Source organism: Etheostoma cragini, chromosome 11 (genome assembly GCF_013103735.1).
Source record: "Etheostoma cragini isolate CJK2018 chromosome 11, CSU_Ecrag_1.0, whole genome shotgun sequence".
NCBI classification, from domain to species: domain Eukaryota; kingdom Metazoa; phylum Chordata; class Actinopteri; order Perciformes; family Percidae; genus Etheostoma; species Etheostoma cragini.
This window is the reverse complement of record NC_048417.1, coordinates 12,906,556-12,916,780: the sequence shown is the minus strand read 5'-3', so window position 1 is coordinate 12,916,780 and position 10,225 is coordinate 12,906,556. Positions and strand designations below refer to the sequence as shown.

Sequence of the window (10,225 nt, the reverse complement as noted above, 5' to 3'; positions counted from 1 at the left end):
ACCCCAAGGGAGAAGGGGGAAGAGGCTACCTGAAGGGGCTGAAGTTCTTACAAATGGCAGGAGGGTTGTCACGTATCCTGAGGATAAAAGGAGCAGGGTGTTGTCCCTCCTGAAGGAGACCAAGTCAAGTACTGGGGTTAAGAAGCAAAACGGATGCATGTGTTGTCATCCCCCTGAGATAATTCTGCAAGAGCACATTTGGAGGTGTAACAAAGAGCAAATTCACACAAGTAATTGAATGTACCTTCATATCCTTCTTAACTGTTTGGAGACATATTTGCCGCTGAAGTGTTGTTGTCTCACTAAATGAGATCATAATTCTAACTACAAAACTACATTTCTCACAGAATCAACTCCAACTCATTTTGTCAATGATCAATGAACTGTGTAGGTCCAAGATACTTATCAGATCTCCTGACCCAGTACAAACCTGGCAGACCACTCAGGTCTAAAAAACTAAACGCGCCAAAGCTTCCTTTAGTTTCTCTGTTGCTCGAATGTGGAAAACATTGTCAGAAGAGCTAAGACTTGAGACAATGATTATTAGATTTTCAAATCTATGGTGGGCCCACCTTTTTTTACCATTGTTTTTAATTCATTTTCTGTGTGTATTCTGTGTGAATTTGATTGTTTCTTTTTAATCTTTAATCTTTAAATATTATGTAAAGCACATAGGTGTGCCTTTGGGTGTGACATGTGTTAAATACTGTAAATAAGTTTGCCTTGTCTTACCTTACCTACATTTAAATCTTCTCATCTGACCCTTATGGTAAAAAGGCAGACTGTGCCTTTAAATTGGAAGGAGTAACATCAGTTTCTTCTTTTGCTGTCTGAAAGAAGTTTGGTGTAATAATAACTGAAAAATGGGAATTCTCTGTCCAACTAAAGCCTAGCTGAACCATGAATTGAGCTCAGTGCAGTGACTGCTGGGACAAACCACACAAAGTGATGTTATGTTACAGCTGGTTGAGTTTGTTTGTTATGTATGAATTCAATGGCTCAAATGAAGCAGTGAAAGCATTTCCAAAACCCATCGGAGCTTTTCAGTTAAAACACATTATTTGGGGAATCTTGGTGCATGGAGGACAGTGAGTTGTGAGATCCAAAGAAACTGAAGCAAAAACATTTTCTCTGTATTTAATACCACAAAACACATGTTACACATTACTATAACAAAGGAATGCCTCTGTTCTTGTAGATACATGTTCTTTTCTCCGGTCTTTTGTATACGCAACATGAAATCTTTTCAGTGTAAAAGCTTACATGTGTAACCAATCACATGACACAATGTGCTCTATGTCAGCATATTAAAAGAATATGTTGCTTCCTACAACAGGGACAGTGAGTAAACTGTATAACTCAATGTTTATGACATATAAAACGACATATCTTTGTTGTCAAGCTGTGGCACACACAAACACACACACACACACACACACACATACACACGCGCACTCACACATGCTGTGATGGTTATCTTTTTGTTATTTGGTCCTTTTTACAATACTTGTTACACACCACAGCTGCTGCCTACTTGGAAGTATTGAAGCTTTTTAAATATAGTGACAGTATATTACGTAATACTGTACATTTTAGAATACACAGGAGCTACATCTCTATCTCTACATCTATAAGCTCAGTAGTCCCAGTTGAAGCCTCCAGACAATGCTTCAAAACATTGGAACACCTTGGCTTTCTTCAAAGGAACAGTTTGAATTTTGGAAAATATGCTTATTTGCGTTCTTGTAAAGAGTTACAGTAGATGAGGAGGTCATAACAGTACCACTCTCATGACTGTATGCTAAATAGGAAGCTAAAGCCAGCATGTGATTATCTTAGCTTAATTAGGTGCAAAGACTGACAAACCACAGAAAGCATATGTGTCAGTCATAATTCAGCACATAATTCTCCTCCCAAACAAATTTAACGTGGTATTAAGTGTGCTTTGGGGGTGGACAGAACCACACAAGCTGAGCTTATCAGATCATCTTATCAGCAGCTGGCTATAGCATCATATTTAGTGTAAAGACATTAGGTTGCTATCTAATTCGTAGCAAATTGTCCCAAAAAACCATTCCTAAAACTATGCAACACAGAAAACACATTTTTTTAGTTAATTTACAAACCTGAGTTGCAGGGTAGACTCAACATGTATTTAAATAATTTGTCTGTAGGATTCAACTGATGAGGTTATGATTAACAATGAGACAGCAGGACTAAAACACTGAGCCAGTCAGTGGCTCAACTAAAATGAAAAAGCAGCATTGGATGAAGTGGAGCACTGAACAATGTCAGTGTGGGAAGACTTTGATTTACAACATGAAAGAGGCAAAACCGTTCAAATATACAGTATATAAATACAACTTAATAATAAAAAGATTAACTATATTACTTTGTTGATAGTATCGATATCCACAGCCTGTCAGATAATGCACACCAAACACACCAACACACACAAATACACACACACACACACACACACACACACACATACATGCAATGATTTTACACACTTACAGCCACTGATTTGGCTTTACAAATGAGTGACAATATCCAAATGATTTCAGTATCAACTGTTATAATACAACTGCTTTCTAAGTGCTTTTAAATTGGTTCATCAACGTTGATATTAGCTTGTCTTCAAGCTTTTCTACATGACTCAAGCAGATGTCTGTACAAAGAATGCTGAGTGTGGACAAATTCTGATAAGGAAAAATAACATAGTTGTAACATACATTTATATTGCATTATATTCATGAAGATTTAGAAACAGTGTTCAAGAAATGCTATTTGAGTTTTGTACATTTCAAATCTGTGGTGGGTTGTCTACAGCTACAGCAGAGTACTCAGCCTCTGAAATGTTGGAAGCATCAATGAGGCGTGCCAAGCCTGTCCTTGTGGAGTATTTAAAGATGAAGGCCTTCATGAGGTCATAGCGGTAGTTTCTGTTGATGAAGTTGTAGAGGATGGGGTTGAAACAGCAGTGGAGCAAGGACAGGCACTGGGTGAGGTGTAAGGCCACGTAGATCACATTCTCCAGGCCACAGGTCAGACGCACCAGGCCCAGCTGAGACAAGGCATCAACCAAGAGGACACCGTGGTAGGGCCCCCAGCAGCCCAGAAACACCACAATGTATGCCAGGATCACCCTGCGGCTTACACGACGCTCCTGCTCCACTGTGGAAGAGGGTGAAGAAGAAGAGGAGCGGGTAAAAGCTCTGGCTAGCAGGGCGTAGAACACTGCGATGACGGGGAAGGGGAGAACAAAGCCCAGCAGGATGAAGCTCAGCTGCACGCCCACCATCCATTCCCTAGGGTTTTCACCCGGATACACAGGCCTGCACAGCATGGTGTCCCCATGTGCTGACTTCACAGTACGTAGGAAGTAGGTGTCTGGCAGGGAGGCAACCAGAGCCAGAAGCCACACCCCTACACAAGCTCCACGGCGGATTAGCTTCCTGCGCACCCCTCCCTCGTTGTCTCCGTGCTGCGTCACGCTTAGGTAGCGGTCAACACTCATGCAGGCCAGGAAGAAAATGCTGCCGAAGAGGTTGACGGAGAACAGAAGGTGTGTGAGTTTACATGCCACCTCACCGAAGGGCCAGTGGCCATGCTGGGCTAGCGAGCTCACCCACACAGGCAGGGTGGCGCACACACATAGGTCTGCAACTGCCAGATGGGCAATATACATGTGTGTCTCATGGCGAGGGGTGGAGTCTCTTTGTGCGCGGATGTTTACCCAGAGGACCAGAGCGTTAGCAGCAAGACCAACAATGAAGATAAAAGTGTAGAGGACACACATGGAGTAGAGCAAAGCGTTGCGGTTAAAAGCCGTGGCACACACCATCGAATCCACACTGGTTATGTTGCTAAAGGCTTCTGAGAAGTTGAGCTCCCCAAACGACTCCCAAAGTTCCTCCAGATCACTGGTGCTCAGACTCATTTTTCAGCACTGGGAGAGGACCACAGACCACTGGGAGGTGACACTCACACCACTTATGACTGGGATAGAACCTGTAAAAACAAAACAACTCATCATTTCATTTCTTGCAGCATACATTTATCTGGATTAAGATCCAACAACTAAACGCTAACTGTTGGCATCATAGTTAGGAAGTAATTTTCTGTTCATAAAGCATGAGATAATAACATATAAAGCCACTTGTGGTATGCCACTAGATCCTGAAGAATCTTAATGTGGTTAACTTGTTAAAACACTGCTTTCGTGAGTTAACAGAGGCGCTCTGTTGCAGTGTCACAAACGTCGGCGTTCTCTGTGATTGATGTGCAGTCAGGGGGCAGTACAATAAACGTTTACATAGGCTCCACTAGCACAGAGTGCAGATTAGACATGAGGAAATGGGATCGAGAAATCCAAACACAGTGTATTTCCGGAGCGTTCCGTACATTCCAAGATAAAGCATTGGTCAAGATGGGAAACCTGATGCCATTTTAAAGAATGTTTTTTTTTTCACTTGCTTGTTATAGTAAAAAAAATCCCATGTTTCTCTAGTGCTCTTGAGGGAGAGGTTGAGGGAAGAGCTGTCACCACCCTGGTGATCAAAAAAAAATGCTGCTCCTAGCCCTGAATACGTCATTTTAAAACATCTGAATCTTATAACATGGGAACACATGCAGACAATTTCAACACAGGGGACAGGGTACATTAATGCTATGAGTGAGGTGACTGAAGCAATATGCAAGATCACAGAGGCAGTTGTCTAGAGCAGCTTGGCATACCAATAACATAATGATTCTTTTGATATTAAAGTGCCACTGAAACCCTGCATGGCCTGCACTCCCAATTATTTGCTGTGATGTCTTTCTTAGCTTCCCTAACTGGCAGCCTGCCACAGTGTGAAAGATCAGAGGTGAAAGGTAATAGATCAAAACCAGAACACGAGCGGCTTAACCCCGCTGTTGCCCCTGGCTGACTTGTACGCCCACAGAGTGAATTGTGTGCAGAGATCAGCGGGAGGCTTGACGCCTGCAAAATGGTCCAACCAAGGTTAAAACGAGGGTCACCGACCACTGGGTGACACAGCACGCCAGAAAGCAGTGAAATGTGACCGCGTCAGACATCTGTCTGAGAAGGAGATACACAGGATAACTGGCACAAAGTCACAGAGAATGATGAAAGAAAAAGGCAAAGTAAAACTATATACTAGGACACCTGGAACAAATTAGGATGTCCAGCTGTCTAGTGTGTGTTATGTCTGTTATGGTACATGTGATCAGTTTACTTCCGTATTTCAATTTTTATAATACTTTGTATTTCTACTCCACCACATTTCAGAGGATAATATTTTGCTTTAAATCCACCACATATACTGTACTTACATAACTAAATTTACCAGGTACTTTGCAGGTTCAAATTATACATAAGGCATATGATCAGCGTGTAAAAGAATCCCCAAAAGTATGCAAAGTATTTAAAATAAACTCCACTAGCTGCAACATCCAAATGCTGTTTACATGTTGATGAGCTGCACTGTTTATTGAAATACATTTCTATATGATATTTTCATTAATGATTTTTCGCATGTGATTGTTGCTAATTTCTACTTCACGGGATTAGCCAAAACAGACATTCCATTTGGTTATTTTATCTAACAGTTAAACAACTTACTGCAATACAACATTCCATACACAGGTTTTAGTGCTTATCTCCCACTCCTGACAAGGGGCCACTGAGCCGAATGAATACATATTCTACACTTCTACAATTTGAATGCAGGACTCTCGCCTGTAATGGAATGACCTGCTAGTAATGCTCAATTGTAGCATACCTAAATAAGTATTGCTACCTCTACTTAGTGGATCTTCCGCCACTGCCTGTGACAACAGTTTTAAGAAATGTCCTAAATCTGACATGTAATTATACATTCAGGTATTTGAGACACTGGGGAGTGCTACTGATTCTAATAGAAGGATTTGCTATACCGAGATAATCCTTCACAATGGTCTCTGTCTAATTCTCTTATATTATATGGAAAATACCTGGAGGTGCCAGGTAGCCACACAGGCTTCAAGCTAATTAACTTTTAACACCCACACACCATCAGATAACAGACAGCACATGTAGCCCATCTCTCTGTCTCTCTCTCTCTCCCTCTCTCTCTCTTTCTCTGTGTGTGTGTGTGTGTGTGTGTGTGTGTGTGTGTGTGTGTGTGTGTGTGTGTGTGTGTGTGTGTGTGTGCGTGTGCGTGTGCGTGTGCGTGTGCGTGTGCTTGTGTGTTTCCTCTCTTTTCAGCTCGCGAGCATCCAGTTACAAATGACCTGGACAGGTCTTTTGTTATTCAATACACAGCAAATAAAAGCGATTGAAGGCGATGTTCATGTGCTAATACTGCCGACAAGAATGGTGCAGGTGCAGCGTGTTTGTCAGAAGTTTCTCCTGTTAGTCTCTGTCAACAGGTTTAAGTTTGGGAGGATAACATGTTAGCCTTTTAAGACAGACATTAGGTTCCCGCGTGTAGTTTACCAGTACAAGTGCTACCTTGTTGTGCGTCATTACGCACAAGTAGCGAAAGCTCCCAGACTGCTGCTGACGGCAAACACAATGTCATTGTTGTCATTGTTGATTTTTATCAAGTTGGAAACAAACTTCTCTTATCAGGTATCCGTTGGTTTTACAGTAACTCGTCTTTAAACGGGGAGGCAGATAAACAGCATAGAGGCAGGCTGAAAAGATGAAAAACCACAAGATAATCTTGAAATAATAAATAAATATAATTCTTGAAATACCTTTAAGAACTTACAGTTTCAGTATTGCTCGGCACATATACTGCCCTAGTAGACCTGTCTATCATAATATTAGTTATTAATGAAGTTTTAAAGGTTAAATATATATACATATAAATATGTGTGTGTGTGTGTCTGTGCGTGTGTGTGTGTGTGTGTTGATATTGCATGTGCATAGAATATACCGCAGGTATCGAGCATCTCTGCGGTTTCTTAATGTTAGAAATGAGGTGATAAAAGCAGCTTACTTGTTTTGGATTCCTGCTCCCTCGCTGAAGTATCCTCTTTAAAAGAAGAGATTCGTTTTCTCGTTTTGGGGGATAAAGGATAACTTCAACTCCACTGCGGTGAACTTGTGTGCGCAACTCTCCACCTCCTTAAATGAATCTGAGTCTGTTCCTTGTTCTGCACTTGCTGATACTTCAAGGAGCTACGCCTCCAAGGCTGGTCCTAACAGCTATGCGTATTGACATGGCATCGCCTCAAGCGTTCAATTAACAGCAACAGCTCGTCGAGTTTCGGCCAAGGAGAAGAAAAAAAGCTCGTGGAATTTCCTGCTTACGACACTACATATGTAATACATAAAGAGCATTATCAACATTGCTGTACATCATATGTGTTACTTCAAGCACGTGTTCACATGAAATGTAGGTAACTGCAAGTAAAGAGTAAGTATAGAGCATGTAAGACAATATTCTATGTTATCGTATCATACGTAATGTTTGTGACACACAAAAGTGACTGTCAAGTAAGACCAGTGTTGGGCAAGTTTCTTTTAAAAAGTAATTAATTACAGTTACTAGTTACTTCTTCCAAAAAGTAACTAAATTAGAGACTCAGTTACAAATTATGAAAGTAACTAGTTACTATGCATACTATGCATGTTCAATTATTTATAATAAATATGAATATTGTAAAGAAATGGAAACTCAATACAATAAATTATTAATAGAACCAATGTACACACATCTAAACTCTTTTAATTTTGCTGTGGGAAATAGTGAGCCTAGCCTCCAATCAAATGCTGCGTATGTAGATATTATGTCTAATGGATCGATACAAACAACACAATAGATGTTTTGGAACTTTTGATATTTATTGACCCTCGACAGGCCACAACTGCGCAAAATTAAATAATGCTTGTTAAGCACTATAGCAAAAATAAATAACAAATATATACACTGTTTGTAGTGCAAATAACGTAAGTGGCCTGATGTTTATACTTGTGCCTGGTGTGTATGTCGAGCCGGCATGTGTGTTTGTGTGTGTGTGTGTGTGTGTGTGTGTGTGTGTGTGTGTGTGTGTGTGTGTGTGTGTCTGTGTGGGTGATGGAGCGAGAGAAGTGAGAGAGTGACAATTAGCAATTAGCTTTGGAGCGAGTAGCTACTGTGCCTGTGTTTTCTGACCACAGTGGGAAATCTTTAGCAAGAAAAGTCCCCCCCCCCCCCCCCCCCCCCCCCCCCCCCCCCCCCCCCCCCCCCCCCCCCCCCCCCCCCCCCCCCCCGCCTCCCCCTTGATTTCATAATGCCATACCTGCCTCTTGTTGACTGACTCGATTGTGTTGTTTGTTGTGTCCGACTATGTGTGCTTGCAAACACCCGCCCAAGTCAGCCTCTGATTGGCATACCATGAGACAAGATCAGATCATATCTTTCTTCTTCTGTTTCTGAAACCTATGCAATTGTGTTTTCAACTATGTCCTACTGTCTTCCTATTTGGTCTCTTACCACGAAGGAAATTACTGAACCAACAGCAAAACATCAAGCTCTCAAGATCCACAGTAACCTTCCAAAGTGGTCTCACCATTGCATTGCACTTGCACGTTCTAATGCCTTGACTTACAAAAACTTCATAAACAGCCACACAATTGCAGTGTATTTTCAGATTCAAAATGTCACCTTACCAGCACTTGCTGCACTTCTTCCGACACACATGAGGCCAGGACGCCTCACCAAGTCAGTCTCACAGGAACTTATTCCAGTTCCTCCATATAAAAACAACTTTGGTCAGAAATCTTCTTTCTATACCTACATCAAGATTTTGAGTGACATCCTACATCACATCAGAACACTATCATTCATTACATATTTTAAAAAGGCATGCAAACAGCTCCTTCTTAACAGTTACACTTGCACACATTAATTGCTCATGTATTGTCCAAGCCTTGTTTGCACTGTCTGTATTTGTGTAGCCCAGGCTGATGTCTTGTATAAATACCTTTGTCCTTATGAAACTGTATTGTCTTTTTAGTTGTCCAAATTTGTCTAGTCCATATCGATGTCCTGTATAAATGGTTGTGCTGACGTACTGTAACCTTGTTCAATGTTTTATGTTTCTGTAGAACAGGAACCTGCTGAAAACCATTTTTTAAACTGAGTCAGGCTCATTTATATTGTAATGTAATGTTACTTTTATCTTTCCTGTATAATAAATATGAATGAATGAATATGCTAGTTTGTCTAGCATGCAGGTCTATGTCTGTCACTTCCTTAATAGTCATATTCATGTGATGTATCTACAGTAGCCTATAACATTATATTATATAAAAGAATATTCTTTATTAGCAAATAGCATACGACATATAGTGTTATCTATGAAATCAGTAGAAAGGTGGCTGTAATTGAGTAAGACAACAAACAAAGTATATTACTGAATATGCAAACTTGAGAAACTGTAAATTCTTCAACAAATCTTCTAGCATTTTAAATTGCGTTGGATTTTGTGACAACCGTTAAATCACAGTACTTGGGATGAATGTATAATAATCATAATGCACAATACACATTAACCACATGAAACCATATTACAAGGTCACCTCCTTGTGCCCCGCCCCAGTTACCTAAATATGAAACCAGAGCTGCAGTCAGTCAGTAAACCACATCTGTGTTTTCTGCTTCCACCCAAAACCAACAAACTGGTTAAACCCAACACCCAGTCCAACTGAGGTAACTGAAAACACCCTCCAAATAACGAACTACACCAAAAACTAAATTCATGATTTGGTTTAGGCTATTTTTGAAACTTGTTATTAAGAATCATTTTGACCAAATTAAGGTGCAAATCTTTAAATTTTCTTGTACATTTTATAAATGTAATGCTTGTCTTGAAATTAGGAACAACAACATCAGCTGCAGAGCCTTGTTGTTTCATTGTCCTTTGAGCCTTATTCAGGCACATCCTCTGGCAGCAGCACAAAGCATTGTGGGCGGGCGGCTTATGTGTTTACTGAAAGCCATTGAAAGATCACCTGCAACTCTGGTGGCCTCACAGCTGCTCCTATCACGGCAATTAATTCCAAGTTCAATACTAAGACAGAATCACAAAAAAAAGGAAGAACATGTGGAATTTATAAAAGTATACACATGAATCATGTTTGGAAATTGAAATCAGTCAAATGATAATAATTTACATTGATAGCGCTCATAAGTAAAAATAATTATTTTGATGTCATGTCCAATGACTGAAGTACTGAATTAACCAG

At 40.5% G+C, this 10,225-nt stretch overlaps 1 protein-coding gene across 1 annotated transcript; it reads right to left on the bottom strand.

The window, feature by feature from the left end:
- Positions 1 to 2,112: 2,112 nt before the first annotated feature.
- LOC117952915 (atypical chemokine receptor 3-like) lies at positions 2,113 to 7,195 on the bottom strand. The gene is made up of 2 exons (XM_034885520.1): positions 6,993 to 7,195; positions 2,113 to 4,014 (listed from the first exon to the last, which is right to left on the bottom strand). Exon 2 carries the CDS (start codon positions 3,941 to 3,943, stop codon positions 2,807 to 2,809), a length of 1,137 nt encoding a protein of 378 aa, XP_034741411.1. The 5' UTR covers positions 3,944 to 4,014; positions 6,993 to 7,195; the 3' UTR covers positions 2,113 to 2,806.
- Positions 7,196 to 10,225: the final 3,030 nt, after the last annotated feature.

Bases quoted from the DNA above. Each gene is read 5' to 3' on its own strand.
- LOC117952915 (XM_034885520.1), bottom strand. From the start codon at position 3,943: ATGAGTCTGAGCACCAGTGATCTGGAGGAACTTTGGGAGTCGTTTGGG.